This window comes from Octodon degus, unplaced genomic scaffold (assembly GCF_000260255.1).
Source record: "Octodon degus isolate 3935 unplaced genomic scaffold, OctDeg1.0 scaffold00014, whole genome shotgun sequence".
NCBI classification, from domain to species: domain Eukaryota; kingdom Metazoa; phylum Chordata; class Mammalia; order Rodentia; family Octodontidae; genus Octodon; species Octodon degus.
In genome coordinates this window covers 11,390,245-11,409,363 of record NW_004524590.1, presented here as the reverse complement: position 1 = coordinate 11,409,363, position 19,119 = coordinate 11,390,245, and the positions used below count along the sequence as shown (strand labels likewise).

At 52.7% G+C, this 19,119-nt stretch overlaps 1 protein-coding gene across 2 annotated transcripts in view; it reads left to right on the top strand.

Annotated features, from left to right (window-relative positions):
- Nucleotides 1–356: 356 nt before the first annotated feature.
- Steap3 (STEAP3 metalloreductase) overlaps nt 357–19,119 on the top strand; it is a 43,359-nt gene continuing 24,596 nt past the window's right edge. The window contains exon 1 of one of the 2 annotated variants that reach the window (XM_023709732.1): nt 357–506. In XM_023709732.1, the coding sequence (XP_023565500.1) occupies nt 419–506 (88 nt within the window). In that variant the 5' untranslated portion in view covers nt 357–418. Of the gene's footprint in view, nt 507–4,782; nt 4,857–19,119 lie in introns of those variants that run through there. The other variant, XM_023709733.1, reaches the window with a different exon arrangement.

Here is a 19,119-nt window from a genome sequence, read left to right as displayed (position 1 = left end):
GAAAAGATTGGGGGGGGGCTGGTTCCAATCCCAGATGGGCCTTTTCCACATTGCACAATGAAGGCCAAGCTAGCCACATCATCATCTGAAGAACTGGCACTGATCCCATCTGTTTCACAGAATCTGAACATAGCCCAGTATTTGCTACGATATCAGGAGATGTCACTTCCTCTCCCTCAGATCCCCTTGGAGGCCAAGACCAAAGAAGCAAAGAACTCAGCAGGTGGTCAGATCCCTGGCCTCATCTCTGCCCTTGACCTCAGTGTGTTTGCAGAAGACCTGAGGCCACTGACCGGCAGCTCTGCCCCAGCTGGGCGGAGCCGTGACCTGTCACCCTTCAGCCTCAGCTCACACTGATCACCACCCACGCTGTGCTGAGTGTGGGGTCCCAGTAGCAGGAGGAACAGCACACAGAGAAATGGCAGCTGAGGTCCCTGGTGGCCGGGGCATCTGCTCCACCATCCCTACCCAGGGCTGTGGAAAGACACCTGGCAAGGACACACCTGGTGAGCTGGGCTTATGGGCTGGGAGAAGGCAGGGAGCAGCATGTGGCATGGAGTGAGCACCCGCTAAATGAGCCCCAGCTGTTGGGACTTCTTTTCTCCATTACTCCTGGCAAACTGCCAAGAGATACACTTCTTTCAATTTTCTGTCTTTCTCCCAAAATCCACCCAAGGTGATACCATGACTCTGAGTGAATGCCGGCAGTTCAGGGGACAAAGGGGATTCTCCTCCATAGTGTCCGTGCCTTTTATATTTATTTTTGCTTATAGAGTTGTTCCAGAGGCAATGTGGAATAGCTTCTACTAGAGAGTTTAGCAATAAGGTTAACAGTAAACTAGGCACAGAAATACCATGAAGTAGAAAAGAAGAAAGTAGAATTGAAATCTGCTTACTAAAGACAATACGTTCAGGAACACCATTGTGATAGTCCTAGCCACCAGGGTAGAAAGCAGGAATAACCTGCACTAAAAAGGAATCCGCCTATTTTTTGCTTCCTGAAGCTTTGTGTGACAGGCCTTGGGTGCAGTGGAGGGTAGGGTCACTAACTGCACATTTACAGAGATTCAGAGGCTGATTATCGGGCGCTATTGGCACACAAGAACATTTGCGAAAGCACAGGACGACACCAAAGCGCACCTGAGTGACTGCTGTCCAATTGGAGCTTTCTGTCCACCTGTCTTGACCCAGACACTGGCGGAGCCAGCAGTTTCCTCCACTGTACCACAAGCCAGTGCTTTCAAGCTAACTCCTACCAAATCTTGGTACAATGTGTTTCTAATTCAGGAGTTCTGCGACTTTCAAAACTTCCCTGACTCACCGTCATGGGCACCAACTTTGGAGTAGCAGGGGTGGAGGCCTGGATTTCTGGCCTCCTCCGCTGGAAAGGCACAGCTGTGTCTAACACAGATGTGGAGAACCTATTCCTGGGCTCAGCACAAGCCTCCTGGAAATTCTGGGCAGAACCTCTGCATTCCAGTGGGCCACCTTGACCCAGTCACAAGCCATCACACAAAAGTTAAGTGCTCACCATGCACCACGGAGCTCCCTGGAGAGACGGTCCGCACAACCTCCTGCTCTTCTTCCACTGTACCCTCAGCACCTGTCACTAGAACCTTCTCCACACCCTTGTGTTGGTCACAGTTAAATCTCCCTGCAGACACAGTTTGTCACTATCCTGAGCTCAGTTAGCTTTTTTTCCCTGGAGAGCTCAGCTCTCAATAGAGGACTGGAAGGATGACTGGGGTATACTTAGATCATACAAGTGTACCAAACTCTGCAGTGAAGGATATCGGAGGGCATGGAGTGGTCCCCAAGGACCCTAAGTCACACTTTATAGTGTCATGCAATTTGTACCACAGGCTCACGGCAGTGTGCCTTGGAAAGTGATCTGTACATTGAAATCTCAGGCCCCAGCAGGATCTGCCATCCCAGCTCACAGGCCATCCCCTCCCCTTGCCCTGGGTGGCCCATGTCCCCTGCACTGGGTCATTGTGGTGGTCTAGACAATTCCTCCCTTTGCCTGAGTTACCTTCAGGACCCCCTCCATGGAAGTTTGTCTCCTTTCCCTCCTTCATACAAGGGAACAGCTCCCAGGGCCCCAAAAACTTGGGGGAGTCTTTTGGTTCCTGGTCAATGGAAAAAGACCATCAGTAGGGAGCGGTGCCTTCCCTGGAGCCAAAGCGCACCCTGCCCAGCCTAGACAGGGCCAGGGCCAGGTGGCTGGGCTCCTGGCCAGGGCTGTCAGAGTCCATGGCTTCCTCTGCCTATCTTGTTTTAATAGTCAATTAAATCTTTCAGTCTTGTTAAATAGATGTCATTTGTCCTGGCCTATAAATGCTGGGTCAATCCATGGGGCAAAGAATGGACAGCATTCTAGATTCTCATCCTGACTACTCCTACCTTCTCAGCCAAAAGACTAGCCTTCAAGGAAAGGGGTGACCCCAGGATCTCAATAAATTGGATATTTATGCCAACACCATGAGTGGATTGGTTGTATCAACAGGCACCAGCACTGGGCATACACAGGGGGAGAACAGGGTGGCAGCAATCCTATGTCACACACATGATGACATTTCAGCAGAGATTTGGAGAAAGAGAAGGCCCACGGGAATCTCTGGAGATCAGGCAGAGAGAACAACCAGAGTGCTGGTCCTGTACGCAAACCTATTCCAAGAACCCTGCCTAATGTGTTTGAAGAAAAGGGAAGACAGCTGGGCACAGCGGAGTGTGAACAGAGGCTGATGGGAGAGGAGGCTGGGAGCCAGCCAATCACGCTGGCCTTGTCTGCCATCCCAAGGGCGGGGCTTCCACTCTGACACCAGGGGAGCTGGGCGAAGTTTTGTGCAGAGGCGTGACATGGCACAATGACTGCCTTGCAAGGATGGCACAGGCTACTTCGCTTTGGCCTGGCTCAGGATCCCAGGGACTGGCCTTGGAAGTCCTCAGCAGAACTTAGGGTATCACCCTCCTACTGGAACAGGGGAGGGCTCCTCTGAATTGACCCTCAAACGTCAGGAAACCATGGAGCTCTAGTACACACCAGATCCTGTGCCTACTTCCCTTCCTGTCTCCCTCCCTTTACTTCCTCCTTCCCTCCCTGTTTTTCCTTCTCATTCTGCCTCTCCCTCTCCCCTGGGAACCCACAAAAACACCTACTGTGTGAGGGATATTAGATAGACCCAACGTCCCTTCCAAGGCTTCTGGAAGATCCTTGAGCATTTTTATTTTCCAAGCTCAAGCTCCTTGCAAGAAGGATGCTCAGAGATCCCCACCAGCCAAAGCAGATATTTATTTAAAGAGCAGCTATGGTGTCAGCAACTAGTTTTTGTCTTCTTCCTAACATTTACTAACAACCCACTGCAGAGGCTACTGTCCACACCAGGGATCCCCGAGGCAGGGTCCGGCATAGGGAAGTGGCTGAGAACTGTCACAGGAGCTCAGAGAGGGTGGAGTCCTGGGGCAGGATGGAACAGGAGGATCCCTGTAGAAGACCAACAGACAGGCCCTGGGGCTAGCCCAGCAGATAACTGGAGAGGGGCATCAGGGGCAGGAGGAAGCCACGCCCACGCCCACGCCCCTGAGACCGTACAGGCGCTCCCGGTGCTCTTGGAGGCATTTCCTCCACAGGGAAGGCTGAAGGCTGCCTCCTCAGCCCTGCTGTATGCTCTGGGATCCAACAGTAGATCCATTTGTGAGGCCTCCTGTCCCTACCTCTGGCCTCCCTTGGGCTTATCTTCCTCATGCAGTTTGAATTCTTGGAACACAAGACTCTTCTGCTTCCTAAGAGTAACTTGAATCTCCTTATCAGTGACTGGTGGCATATGGCCTCAAGAATATTCCCGAAAGAGTCACATGGGCTGGGGAAGCCCCACTCAGCCTTCCACAAGTAAAGGTAGTATTCTCCCTAGCTATCAGAGCCCACATTCTTCCCTAGTCAATGTCAACAGTAGGCGTAGCCCAAGGTGAGAAAGGGCTTGGACTACGCATTGGCATTGCTATGAGCAGGTATGGCATTGGCATTGCTATGAGCAGGTATGGGGGCATCTTCTCTGGGACACAGTGCTCTTCTGGGGTCCAAAGTGCCCAGGCAGGGCTCTTGGTACCCAGCAGCTCCTGGAGGACCAAGGCAACCACCAGACTCTTCCTTGCTGACTACCAGCAAGGGTCAAGGTCCTCCCCAAGGGTGACAGGATAAGGAGGTGTGTGGAACCACAGAGGCTTGGCATCTGTAAGCCATCTCTGGTGGGACTTCATGGCAGAGGAGGGAAATGTCCCAATCCAGTTGGCCTTGGCCTCTGTCCACCTGTGCTGCCTCAAACAGCCTCTCGATCTGCCATGATGGCCTTGGTCATAAGATGCACTTGGAATGCAAGTGTCTCTCACGTTAAGGAGGTGTAGAGGCCCAGAGCATCCTGGTTAAGAGTTGGTCTTGCCAGGGCCGGGGAGATGGCTCGGTAGAATAAGTACTTGCCTAGCAAGCGCAAGCACCTGAGTTCAATCCCCAGTTCTGAAAAAAAGAAAGGAAAAAAAAAAAAAAAAAAAAGAGTTGGTCTGGAGTTCTGCTCACTTTAACTATGTGCAGACAAGGAAGTAAGTGGTGGGCCTGGCTCTGATCCTCCAGTAGGAGGAAGATAGAGACCAAGGACCCTGCGGCTCAAAGATTGCGGCTCTGAGGAGGTAGCCCAGCCCGATAAGCAGCGGCGGGCTGGCGGGCGGCCACCTCCGCGCGAAGGTCCGGCCTCCCGGGCGCACAGGCGAGCGGGCGGGGCTCAGGGAGGGAGGAGCTCGACCGAGCCACCGCCTCTGCCTGCGACCTGTCGGGCCGCGGCTGCTTGGAGCGGCGGGCCGCAGAGGTGAGTGACCCGGTCCGGCCGCCGCGAGGCTGTGGGCCACACCTTATCCCCGGGGCCCCGCCTGCGTGCACCCTGAGCGGTTGGAACATCTAGTGACCCGCGTACCTTAGGGCCGAGCCACGTGCGCCGGCGCTGGAGGAGCCGGTTCTGGCCCCCAGCCCTGTGCGCTTCCTCCCCGAGAGACGGAAGCCGCTTGTGCGTGGCGGATTGGGCACAGCTGGGGACCCAACAGAGGGCAGCGGGCGTGAGGAATCCGGGTGCAGACGTGGGCGCCCCTCCCTGCAGCCCCCGCCAGGACCTCAGGTCCCGCTGGCCCGGTTGTTGAGCGGGTCCTGCCGGGTCCAGCCCATCCGAAGACAGGGCAGGCAGGCGGCTGTGGGCGGGACCTTCCTGGATCTTCCTCTCTAGGCCTCCTAGACTCTTAGCCAACCAGGGCAGGGTCACCGGACTATCGTCCCCAGCACGCTGCCCTTAGGATCGTTGCCTGGGAAGTACCCTCTCCTCTCCTCTTTCTCGAAATTTTGGGACTTGGTGCCCGGAGAGGTTTGACTAGAACTTTGGTCACTCTGTAGATGAAGGCTGTACATGTCCTTTGGGAGCCAAAAGCCCCATCCGCGGGGCAAATGCAGCAGGTGCTAGCTTAGGGAGCCAAGAAGGCGGGCCCCCCCTCTAGAGAAGGCTGCAAAAGTGAGGGTTCAGGAAATGCCTCCCGGGAGCTAGTTCTGTTCATCAGAGCACAGCCATGATCTGATTAATAGCAAACATCGATTGTGTGTTTGTGTGGACCAGGCCACGGGGTGCGTGGGCCCTGCACCCAACCTCCAGGTAGTGCTGGCAGCAAGAAGAGGCTGCTGCTATCTCTTGTTGCAATAGGGCTGTTGAACCCCAAAGAGCCCCTGTATCTACATAGGAAGCAAGTTGCAGAGGTGGGATTTGCACGCAGGTTTGTCTCTTAAGAGCCCAGCTGAACCCGCTGGTAGAACAGACAAGCAGCTTACTTAGCCAGCCGCCCCAAGCATGCAGTGCTGGGGCCACCATGCCCCTGCAGAACCAGAAGGTCTTACCCAGGTGTGGGACCTGAAGGGTCTTACCCTTCAGTCACCCGTAAGGGCTGCTGTAAATGCAGATGTCCAGGTCCCATCTTCAGCTGACCAAATCAAGACCCAGAGGGCCCAGACTCATCTCTGTCACCCAGCAGTGCCCAGTCCGCCACACACCCATGTAGAGAGGGACCGGGGAGTGGCTACTTGATCAGTGTCAAATGAATGAAGAGACCCAGTGGGGCAGAAGGTGTCACGGAGGGAGTTTGGGGAGGCTTCCAGAAGGAGACCTCAGCCAGGCACCCAGAAGGACCATGTGCAGTTGACATGGAGGACGTGGTGCTGGCCTCAGCCAGCAGGGAGCCAGGCTGGGCAAGGTGGTCAGATGAGGATTGACCAGCCTGCACCAAGCCTGCTGAGGTCCCCAGGACCCCGTCTGGCCAAGCAAATGAACCCTCTGCAGCCTCATGACATCAAGAGGTAGACACTGCTAGCATTCACGGTGCCTGTCCTTGTCCCAGAACTCCTTTCTGCTAAACTAATCAGAGACCAGAGTGCTGGGCGGGAACTGGGAGTTTATAACTGAAGGTTCTTGACCAAAGTCCGAAGCTGTGCTGAGCACCTGGTGAGGTGCAGCCTGCTGGCTGGTTGTGGGGAAAGCCTGCCCTTGGGGAGGGTGGGCCTGGGGCTGAATCTCCACCAACCTGTGCCCTCAGCCCTTAAACTCTTCTTCATCTCTGAGCCTTGCCAGGGGCTTGGGATGCAGCCGAGGAGCGGGGACTGTGGTGCCTGTCTAGGACTTTATCATGTTGAGTGCTGAATCATGGGAGTACATTAAGGATCACATTCTTTTTTTCCCCTAGTATTGAGTATTAGTCTTATGGGAACTTTTACACTTCTTGCTATTCTAGTTTGAACCTGTGGGCTCCCCAGAGAAGACAGCTGAACCCCAGAGGGTCCAAGGCCTCCAAGGTCCTCTTTTCAGCGTCTGGGTCAGCAGGAGAAGGGTGGCCACCTGCTTCATTCCCTGTGCCGCCTGCAGATGGAAAGCTCAGGGGTTGTGTGGTTTCCAGGCAGGCTGTGGAGGGACAGAAGCAGGCCATGGGGAATTGGAACGCTTGCCTTCCAGCTGAGCTGGGCCCACCCTTCCTGCATTCCCTAACGTGTACAGTGGCCCAGGTTTTTGAGGCTGGGCAGGCAGCAGCTGAGTAAGTTTAAGCACTCCTTGAAATTGCTTTCTAGTATCATGACCAGGAATGGCTTTCCTGATTTTTAGTGGGGAATTTTGCCAATGTGAGTAGTTGTTCAAACCCAAGGCCAGGTCGGCATCTTTCCTCCCTTCTGGGGTTGCAGGGCCAGGGGGCTCTTCCAACTCTTACCCCATCTCCCCGATCCCAATCTCCTTAGTGAAGCTGCGTGATTACAGAGCCTGGGGAGGGAAGGCAGAGGGGCGGGCCGGGCACTGGGCAGCAAGCAGAACAGCCTTGGAAGCCTCCCTTCCTGTGCCTCCCCCTGCAGCTGGGCCCCCATAGTTATGCCAACCTCTTGAGCCTTCCCAGCTTGCGTGTGTGCGCCAGCGCCATCACACCTGAAGTCACAGTTTTCATATGTGAGTACTCAGTCTTTCCTGTGCCAGGCCTGGGCCATGCACGTGCTTTTGTGTCAGTGTCTGTGTGTGTCTGTGTGTGGTTCTGGGGATTGAACCTACGGTCTTGAGCTATAGTCTAGGCCTTTTTTTATTTTTTATTTTGAGATAAAGTCTTGTTAAATTACTAAATTGCCCAAGCTAGACTCAACTTGTGATCCTCCCATCTCAGTCTTCCCAAGCTTTGGGATTGTAGGTGTCTGTCACTGTGCCCCACCCCATGAGTTCATGTGTACTTTGAGACTCCTAGGAGGTGGAGAATGTTGTTCTCTACAGCCATGGAACTTTCCTAGGGACAGACTCTTCTTTCAGCTCCAACCTGAGACTTCCAACCACAGACTCTATGCCTGTTCAAATTCTGCTTCATTATTTATTCATTCAACAAACATTTACTGGGCACTAACTTTGTGCCAGGCACTCCGAGACCAGCTGAGGCCCACTTCCAGCAGAATCGCTTGTCTCCCTCACACCCCCCCCTCCTCTCCCAATATTTCTGAACATGAGTACGGAAACTGTCTCAGCACATCTCAGGACCCAAGCGCTCGCAAGGATTCAGAGATGACACTTCCCCGCCTCCAACTGGAAATGCCCCGTGCTGTGCTGTGTGTAGTCCTATTAGGAGCCGCTGGCAGGCGTGGGCTCCCGCCCTGCTGCTCAACCCAGGGCAGGCTGTGTCCCTCCTCCAGTGCTACCAGCTCTCCAGAAACACTGCTTTGAACGCAGGTGGCTCTGTTGCTGGGGAATCAGGCCATTCTTAGCTTTTCACAGTTTCTGCTCATAGGTCACCATCACACTGCAGAGTGTGCATCGGGCAAGCACCAGTTGTCCTGAGGTCAGGTGGTAACTTATCCCTACCTCTGCCTTCCTCTTAATCACAGCCAGGTTGGAATCCAAGCAAACATCCCATTGTTTAAAAAATGTCTTACTGTGCCAATGTTGGAAACCCCTTGGGCTTTGAGCATACTAAGGCAAACACTTCACCACTGAGCTAACTCCCAACCTCAAACAGCCCATTTTTAAAGCCATCTTGAGCTATCAGATTAGGAGATTAAACTTGATAGAAAAAAGTACAGCCCCTGGATTATAACACTGGCCAGTGGCATCACTGTTAAGGAATGTGGGGATTGGCGAAAGGGCTACTAAGTGCAGGTGCGGTGTGGGCTCTCAGCAGGGCTGTCAAGCTGGAGACGTGTAGAGTGACCCTGTTGCTGTGGGCATCTGATGCTTGTAGACTTGCTGTCGGACAGCAGCGAGAGTAAGGTTTGTGACTGCTTCTGGGCTAGAGGGTGGTGGGTCATTTGCTATCGGGGTGAGGGTCCCTCAGGTAAACTGACTCTGAAGGATAAGGTGGATGCACCCTGGGCTCACCGGGCAGAGTCTGGCCTGCACATTGCACAGTGGGCTTGCTGCCATCTGAGGAGGCTCTGCTGAGGCTCCCTGGTGACTGTCCAGAGTTATGCATGGTCGCTAGCATATTGAACTCTGTGGCAGGGACTGGTGGACCCATCAGCCTAGGGCTGGATGTGAGGCCAGAGCGACAAAGGGACTGAGACAAGGCTCTCTGTGACTGGCCTTAAGAAATGGCTCCAGATTGACCAGAGATAAGGTGGCACTAGAACTAGAAGGGAAGGAAGCAGGACAGCGGGGTCCAGGTGGGCAGCCACCCAGAAAGCCCTTTCCTTTGTTGTCCCAAATAGAGGACTGGAGCTGAGACTACACCGTGCTGTTCTGAGCTTGAGGTCTGGGGAGGCTGTTTTTTGTTCTCCTTTGGCCCCTGTTCAGCATCTATTAAGCATCTGGTATTGTGTGGAATAGCAAGGAAAGGTGGTTCCTGAGATTGAGAGGGCTCAGGGTGCAGCCAGGGGCTTAGAAAACCCCTGGGAGCAGGTGCCACAGCTGACTTGGAGTCCTGAGGAACTGCACACTGTCACAGCTCCTTCTTGCTCACACTTGGCAGCTCTGTTTTTTAAGGGAAGATTGGTTTCTGCACAGAGCAGCTTCTCCAAGGGGACCTGGAGGCCCCCTTCCAGCTTCAATAGAAACAGAGTCCTGAGCACACCAGGATACTAAACTGGGGAGCTGGGCCTTGGGCTGCCCAGATGTGGGTTCTGAGATTCACTCACATTGAAAACACTGCCTGAGCCCCTTTATCCCAGCGGGTGTCTGCCAGCGTCATAGCCAGCAGAGAATGGAGGAACTGCGTAGATGCAAAGGGGTTGAAGGTGGGCAGACCCCTGTCCTCCGCTGATGCTGCAGAGTGACCTGACTGTTCACAGAGCAGAGGGGGAGGAGTTCAGGAAGCTGCCTAAGCAAAGCAAAGCCATGTGCAAAATGAGAACAGTTCTAAGGAAGATATGTGTTTGGGGGCTTTCCAGTTCACTGTTGCACTTAATCCTCAGCACAGAGACAGAAAGCAACCCGCCCCAGCTCACACAGCTAGCATGTGGCTGAATGGCGGCCTCTCTGAATTCAGAGTAGAAAGATGGCCAGGGGCTATAGGAGATGAGTGCCTCACTGCCCAGGAGCTTAGGCTGCGTCTTCAGGGATAGAAGACCCAGATGTTCCAAGAAAATGTGCAGACAGAAGATGGAAAGGACAGTGAAGGTGGGGAGGGAGCAGGACAGGAAGGTGGCAGGGGAAAGTCAGCCTCTTCCTGCAGGTGTGCTGGACTTCAGGAAGATTCCAGAGTCCTCTGCTGCCCGGGGAGCCAGCACAGGCTGCCTTGCGGTTTTTGGTCATTCTGGGGAATCCTGGAAGAAACCTTCCTGGAGCCCAGGGCGATGTGTTCTGCTTACCAAATACCCCGGGTTATTCCAGTTCTCTACTCTAAGATCCCTACTTTTTAAACAAGTTAAAAACAATGAAATATACTTTTCTGTACAATTAAATCTGGTGTAATTTGCTGCAAGAATGCAAAGGTCTCCAAACTGTTGGCCCCTCAGGGCTACAGTTGTGGCCTCCAGGGTCACCCGAAGGGCATTGGTGGCAGATGGGCACGTGCCTGTGCCTTCACTATTTGATGTGATTTCCCCTCTGGAAGCTGTTTTTCAGTCTCTCTTTTCACTGTGTTCTATCTAACAACTAAAGATGACAATGAAGCTTTTGTGGGCACAAAATGCTTGGAGAATTATCACTAAGCCAGTGACAGCAGTGGTGATTGCAATAAATAGCCCTTGAAAAAATTGATAAATTGCCACTTTCTGCAGCCATTATGATGTTTGGCTTTGTATCTGAGGAGCCAGCCCCCCGCCCCACCCCCACCCCACCCCCACACGCGGCCCCCTGCCCTCTGTCGGATGGCATTTATCCATTTTTATGCTTCCTCCTGGATTCCTCTGGCTGTCCTGCCTGGGTTCCTGTAGACATTGGAGTCTGAGCCACTAATTATTCCAAGTCTCAGCAAGGTTTCCTCCCCAAACGGAAAGTTTCCGGCCAGAGCTGCTCTCTCGCCCTGCACTGGGTAACCAAGCCACAGTCAGCACTCCCGCTTGCTCGGGTCCCTGTGGCCAGCAAGTGGAGTACTTGTGAGGGGGAGGCAGCCAGCCTGCCTGGCCCAGGCAGGCCCCTTGTCCTCTGAGAAGCCCAAGTCAGGCTGGATGCAGGCTAGGGGTCTGAGAGAAGCGGTGGCCAGCTCACACTGCAGTTGTCAAGGACAGGACAGCTTCTGATCTCCTTGGCCAGATGTCACGCCTGCCTGTTGGTGAGTCCAGTTAGGGCACAGATCTGTGTCCAAGGTGGCATAGGGCACAGATGCCCCTCTTGTCTCTGGGCAGCTCCTAGAGGGCTGCACTACCTCAGGGAGCAAACAGTGTGGAAAGATAAGCTTCTTGCAAAATAAAGAGGGAAAGTGCCTCATCTACACATTTTCATGGCCTGTTTTTTAAGGGTGGGAGGCAATTAAGTCATGAGCTTTTTCCGGGTAGAGTCCAAGGATTTATTGCACACGGTGCCTGCAGGTAGTGAGAGCAGCAGCTCTGTGGGTTCTGGTTTGTGCTGTTTTAAAAAATGGTAATGTTTATGATGCATTTCAGTAGACTGCAGGCCTGCTGGGAATTATGCATTTTACTTATTGGCAACCATTTCTACACTGGTTTATCGCAGAACCGCCGCTGCAAGTGATGGAGCAGGATTTTTCTAGAATGATTTGAAAATCTAGATGTTTGTAAAAAGCCCTATAAATTATACATTCACTTTTATTTTGCAGAGTGGTGTGGGGATAGAACTGTTTTCTGTCAGACAGAATGTGCACGTGTGTGTGTGCGTGTGCACGCATGTGCACGCACGCACACATACATGCATTCACTGGTGTGTGTGTGTGTATGTGTGTGTGTGTGTGTGTGTCTGAGCTTTTTGTCTTCTTTGGTGGGAACATATCCGCCTTCCTTTTAAAAATATAATGATTTTTTTATGATGTCTAAATAATGATTCCAGGCAGTATTACAAGAAATGTAACAGTAAAATGTTTGTAAGAGTCCATCAGAAAATGTCCACAGAGAAAATAGAAATGCATCAATTAAGATGTGTGTGGCTGTCGCCCAGCTCGTAAATATCATCTGTCCTCTCCCCACTGTCAGCCGTAGGAGGATAGGGGTCAGGTAGGGGAGAGGACCTGCAGCCCTGGATTCCCAAACCTGAAAGAGCAAGGCCTGGGGTGATGCTGCCCGAGGCTTAGCGTCTGACATAGAGGGTGGCCCCAGATCTGAAAAACAGCCCAAGACCCAGCTCAGCAAGGAGGAGAGTGAGCCGATGGAAGAGACTAAGCATGAAGCTTGGGCCTGCCAAGTGATCACCCTGACACCCATGTAAGAGCCCACCCACCCTCACTGCCTGGGCAGCAGCTTGAATGCAGAGGCTGGGCAGGACCAGGATGCAGTAGATTCAGGTCGGGCCAGAGCCAATGCTGGGGTCTGAAGAAAATCCCTTTGCACGCTTGGGATTCACTTTGTCATCTACAGTGGAAGTACTGATGGCCTTCTGCAGGTCACCCCTCACCTGTCCCCATCCCCCATCCCTACACCCACACACACAGCCATCACCTCTCACCTCAGGAGTCTGACCTGGGCTTTTGGTTACGCCTGGTGAGTGCAGACCTGTCTCAGCACTGGCTGGCTACCGGCATGTGCCTGCCCACTTCCTGTGAAGGAGGCTGACCTTTTGCCTCGGGGAAGCCCTGGATTACTATGCTGGGCAGTCACCAGGAATTGGGAATTAGGGCGCTTTCCTGACAGCTGCTGTAGTTTGCATAGAGGGCCCTGATTTTTATGTAGATTGTGCTAACAGTCCCCAGTTTACAATGATTAAATTTGCAACTTTAAAAAATACAATTATGAAAGCAATGTGCATTTAGTAGAAATCATACTTTAAATATTGCTTTTTAATTTACAAAGAGAAGGGTTTAGTTTGGTTGAGTTCTTTAAACTGTGAAACTGATCTCTTCCAGAGCTAGCCACAAGTTGGTGCTCTTCCTAGATGCTGAGCAGTAGCTGGGAGCTCTAGCTCCCCGCCAGCCCCTGAATTTGTGGGGGAAGCAACAGACATGCTACAGTGCACGGTGTGTCTGGGCAAGCATGTTGGGGGGCAAGCATGTTGGGGGGCGTGCATTTTCAACTTGCTGTGGGCTCATTGGATGGAGCCCCACACGAAGTCAAGGAGTATCAGATATTTCAGATCCATAACTTGGGAAGACTTTATAGAAATTATTATTCACTTCACCTGCCTGGGAAATGTAATTATTCATATTAAAGAGTTTGGCTTAATATTAACAATAACATAGGAGAAGTGATGGAACTAATGGGGGCCAGGGCTCACTGCTGTTCACCCCCTTGGGAAGACACCAACAACAGCATGTGGTGACATCTTTTTTCTGTTCAGGGACCGAGGAAACCATAGGAGGGTGATCAGTTCTGCCTTAAAGATCTGGGCTGTACCATTTGACCATAGTTCTTTTCTTTTCTTTCTTTCTCTCCTTTTTTTTTTTTTTTTTTTTTTCACAGAACCGGGGATTGAACTCAGGCCCTTGCACTTATTCTACTGAGCCATCTCCCCAGAGGGAAGGAACTTGAGGTCCTTATGACCTGAGCAGGAAACAGAAGCCTGAGATCTTGGTAGGAAGTAGCCAGAAATGAGAACAGAGACCAGGTTGGTCCCAGGTGGGAAGAACCATGGAGCTGGCACGTCTGCCCTTCGCTGAAGCCGCTCTCCCTTTCCTTGGCCATCCTGCATGTAAAACTAGACTGCCCCCTCCACCTGGTTGCCATGCCCTAACCCAGCCCCCAGGCCTAGGAGCCACTGACCTGCAGCCCTCCATCCTCCTCCTGTGTGTACCCACCCCCTGGGCTGCACCCCAGTGCTCCTCAGATCTAGTGTTTGGTGTTCAGTTTGGCCTGAGCTGCAGGAGTCTATTTATTAACAGTATTTGAACTCACCTGTAGGGAAGGCCTCTGTGGCAGTGAGTTTCCCAAATAGCAAAATAGTTGGCCAAATCTAATAGTATCACAGGCTGAAATCAGGTTACAGACTCCCAGGGTTGCTTCATCACGGGTACTGAGGGTTCCAGACAGATTTTGGGAAAACGGCCAGGAGCTACCAGCACCCTCTGCCCTAAGCCACAGAATCCAGAGGTTACATCATTCAAGCTACAAGTAAAATTGAGTACCTACTGGATGCCAAGACAGGAGCTAGGTGTAAGGAAAGTAACCTCCATGCGGTGGAGTGATAGACGCGTGAGCAGATGGATTCAGTCAGTGGTCATGGAGAACTGCAGAATGAGTCCCAGAGCAGGCCTGGCCCAGGAGGAAGCCAAGAGCTGCTCCCAGACCGTCTTTGGAGGTCTGCAGGACTCTTGTAAATGTCGGAGCTGGCTCAGGGCAGAGCTGGAGACTGGTTGCCCGGCCCTCCCCAGGCTCAGCAACATGGAAGTGGAGACCAAGTACAGTGTTTGCAAGAGCCCAGGGGAAGAGCTGCCAGGGCCGGAGGAGGGCCCCCAAGGCTTCCTGGAAAAGGTGACTAGGCTGGCCAGAGGGGGAGGTGGGATTTGCCAGGCCCAAGCCTCAGGCAGCAGAGACTCTGAGCTCCTTGCCAGAAGCCCTGGAGCTATCCCTGTGTGCCCCCGCAGCCTCCGCCCTCCCCTTGCCCCTGCCCTCCCCTTGCCCCTGCCCTCCCCTTGCCCCATGCCCCCCTGCTCAAGAGCAGGGCTAAGGTTTCTTTCAGATTCCACAAACACCATGGCAGGGGGAGGGGCAGGTCCAGCCACAGCCCCCAAGACATACTGGCCCCAGGGTTTGCAGCTCCAAGGCTCCCTGGAAAGCAAAGAAAGCAGCCAACCCCAGACGCTGAGGCTGCAGATCCAGCAGCAGGCCTCCGGCCTGGCTGGCTTAACTGGCCCACAGGGAGCTGGCTGCCCACACACACCCAAGCTCTGTGGACAGAGCCATTCCTCCCTGGCTCCCACAGTGGCTGGTCATACCCTCCTTGGAGCACTCCGCTCCTATCCACCCAGTGTGGCCACCTTTCTCCTAAAATCTCACAAACCACTGCACTACTCCAGAGGGCACTGTCTGTAGGTGGGGCGGGGGAGTCCAGTGTGAATGAGGTTGGCTGGTGTGTGCAGGGAGAGGACTCTTAAGACATCCCTGCCACTGCCCCTGGCCTTGGTGCTGCCCACAGGGCCTCCTCCTTTCCCTTTATAACCAGCGCTGACTACCATCCTGGCCTGCCCATATGCTGCACCAGGTGGTAATAAACTGTTCCAGGGAACCACCCCTCTGGGCCAGGCAGTGGAATAGTCCTGAATGGAAGGTGGCCATCTGGGGTACTGATCCTCTGGGGTATCCTCTCAGGGTAGTGGTGGGCACCTGGGACCCTAGGACCTCCCTGACCCTCAACAGCATTCTTCTACCGTAGGCCTGGCGGGAATGGAGCTGTGGAGCTCCCCACGTCATGACAGTGCCTAGAGCCTGCCCACCTTCTCCTTGCCAGAAAGACTCTGTTCTGGGCACAAGGGCCAAGCAGGGGTAGGGTGTGGGCAGCTGACCCTGAAGGCGGAGAGCAGTGAGCAGTGGGTCTCTGTGGGGTGGGACCTGGGAGCTGGGGGACCTGGGCCCAGGCTGGGCCTGGGGTGGCTCTTGCCTCACCTACTTAGCCCTTCAGTGGTTCTGTACTGAGCACCTGCTGTGGGGGTTTCTAAAGTGTGGTGCCAGCACCAGCAGCATCTGAGATTCTGGTTATGGTGCTCGGGAGCCAGTGTCCCAGGCCTCAAGCGAAGCTGGTGCGCTTCAACTTGGCCGAATGTGTATGGGCCATCGTGAGCTCCTGACCAAAGTGAGTTCTGCTCAGCTCTCACCCCTGAGGAGCTGGGAGTCGGGGGTGTGGGGAGAGAGAACAAAGGGGAAAATACCAGGCAGGGGCCGTTGAGGTGGAGTGTCCCACTGTGAGGGCTAGATCCAGGAGCTGGGGGTCTTGGCAAAGAAGGGGGCCCTGGGCATCAGGGATGTCCCTGGCAGGGAGCCCAGGGCCTCAGCCCTGTGCCTCCCTGGGGCCCTGCCCCCTGGAAGCTTCCCCCTGCGCTGCCCCATCCCCTGGCTCTTAACCCTCAAGTCCCAGACAGCAGCATCTCCTTTCCCCAGCTGGCTGGAGAGAAATGCGTGTGTACCTGCAGGCCATTATCTCTACATGTTTTTAGAAAAATTTAAAATACATTTTTCCATTTAGAGGCAAGCACTGTGTATTGATTTGGATGCATCTACTTCTGCTTTATACAGACAAAGGGATTTTTTTTTTTTTAAATCCTAGAAAGAGGAATAAAATGAAAATTGAGTGAATTTACCAGGCCCACAGAGGGGCCCTTTACTTAGTTCCTAGCGTCCCCTCTTAAAGGTCCCACCTGGTGCTACCTCTTGAGGTCTCCTAGTGGAGATTAAATTTCGGTGTGAATTTCAGAGCTCAGCAAGGAAGTGCTCAGATCCAGAGCCCCAGACGTTGGGTGGATGGATGATGCCTCCTGCTCCCTCCCACTGGGACACATCTGTTCTGTTCACTGATCCCCCCAGAGAGGCTGGGTTGTGCCCAGACCTCGGTGCTCAGCAACCACCTCCATCACAGGGTCCTGGAATGGCTGTACCTATGCAGGTGGGTGTAGACAGCAGAGTGGGCACAGCAGCTGCAGGGGCCCCCACAGCCAAGACCATTTAGCCCAAGTCGTCATCTCTCCAAGTTCTGAACTGCAGAGTTCATAGTGTCAGTTGCAAACAGCTCACTTCCCTGAGATCATGGGCTCAAGAAGCTCAAATCTGGGGAAAACTAAGAAGTGGCTTTTGACTGTTGAGGAGCCAGCAATTTTGAGGTCAAAGAATTCATGTGTTGGGGCTGGAGCGATAGCTCAGTGGGCTAAAGAGCCTGCTTAGGCAAGCTTAGGCAAGTGCAGGGACCATGGTTCAATGCCTGGTACGGCGTGCAGCACCCACCCCACCCCCAGGGCAGGCTGAGCTGGCCAGAGTCCGGGCATTGTGGTGCCCGGTAATCCCACCGGTAATCCCAGAGCTGGGGAGGGTGAAAGCAGACAGATCACCACGAGTCCAAGCTGCATGGTGAGACCCTACAACAACCAAATACATTAAAAAATAATAATGATAATTCATGTGTTAAGCTTACTGAGTGTCCCAGATGCTCACCCCAGCACTTTTGCTCTTGGTTCAGAGGTATTATGCTAGGAATAGTCTGTAGCACCTAAATTTCATTATTTTAATAGAGAAAAATTTATTTTTTGTACTGGAGATCAAATCCTGGGGCCACTGAGCTATATCCCGAGCCATTTTTTCAGGGGTGGGGAGCTTTTACTAAGTTGCCCAAGCTCACCTTAAACTTGCAGTTTCCTTTGCCTTGGCCTCCCAAGTGGCTGGGATTACGGTTGTGCATTACTACAGCAGGCTAGAAAAATGTTAATAGCAGCTTCTCTTTTTTGTATCAGCTTTTTAGAGCTATCATTCACGTATCTTACAGTTTACTCATTGAAAGTACGTCATCGGTGGGAGGTTTTGTCTTTGTTTATTTGTTTCAGTCAGGGTCTCACTATGTAGTTAAGAAGGGCCTTGAACTCACTGTGTAGCTGAAGGTGGCCTCGAACTCTTGACGATCCTCCTTTCTCAGCCACCCAAGTGCTGGGATTGCAGGCATGCACCACCACCCTCAGCTTTGTCAGTGTTTTTGAGGATATTCAGAATTGTATGACCATCACTGCAATCAATTTGATGATATTTTCATCATCTCTAAAGAAACTCATTTTCCCTCCACTCTACTACTTCCCTTTCTAGGGCTTTGCCTTGTGTAGTCGCTTTCTGGGAATCTGACCATATGGTACGTGGGCCTTTGTGACCAGCTTCTTTCACTGAGCACAGTACTTGCAAGCTTCGTCCGTGCTGGAGCAGCAGGCAGTAGCACTTCCTTGCTTCCTGTGGCTAGCTCGTCTTCCAGCGTCTGGACAGGCCATTCCTGCTTAACCACCTGTGGATGATTGGCTGGTTCCTACTTCCTGAGTCTCATAAATAATGCACTACCAGTGATGTACACTTTCATATGGATATGTTTCCATTTCTCTTGAAACTGTACCTCAGGTGGAATTGTTGGGTCATATAGAAACTGTTCAGACTTTTAAGGAGCTACCAGACTGACCTGGAAGGTGGCGCCATTTCATATTTCCATAACTGTAGGAGGACTCTGGTTTCCCCAGATCCTCACCAGCACATGCTGTTAACTACTTTTTTATTACCAGCTAGCCACCCTAGTGATTGTAAGTCAGCATCATTATGCTTTCTGTTTTGTGGTGCTGAGAATCGAACTCAGGACCTTGCGCTTGCCGGGCAGGTGCTGCCCTGCTGAGCTGTCTCCCTTACCCTTATTGTGCTTCCAATTTGCATTTTTAAGGGCTGAACATGCTAAGTATCTTTTCTACTTTGGAGAAATGTCTGTTCATATCTTTTGCCCATTTTTTGTAGGTGATTTATCTTTAATAGATTTATAAGGTTAGGAGTTCTCTGTATATTTCAAAGCCAGTATATATTTATCAGACACGTGACTGGCCATGTTTCCCTCCTATCCTGGGGGTTGTCATTTCACTTTCTTGGTAGTGTGCTCTGGGAATTTCTTGTCTGCAGAGAATGAGCAGGAGCCTGGGCCTTGCATGGGTGGCAGGCAGATAGCCGTGACAAAGTCCTGACAATGAGGGAGGAAGCAGAGAGCCTCAGGTGCACAAAATCGTAATTTAAGCCGGTGCACAAAATCGTAATTTAAGCCGGTGTGGTGGTGCGCACCTGTCTTCCCAGCACTCGGGAGGCTGAGGCAGTAGTTCCAGGCCAGCCTGGGCTACACAGTGAGTTAGCCTGGAAAAGGTAATGAGACCCTGTCTCAAGAAAAGAAAAGAAAATCTTGGTGTATACAAGGTCCTGGTTTCCCCAGCACCGAGGAAGGTAACATAGTGGAAGCCCAAGCACTGAGGGTGGAAGATATGATGACTTCCCCAGATCTGTGCTGCATTTCGGTAGTGTTTCTGCCCCCCCTCCCAGGACAAACAGTGGCCTGCCCGTGC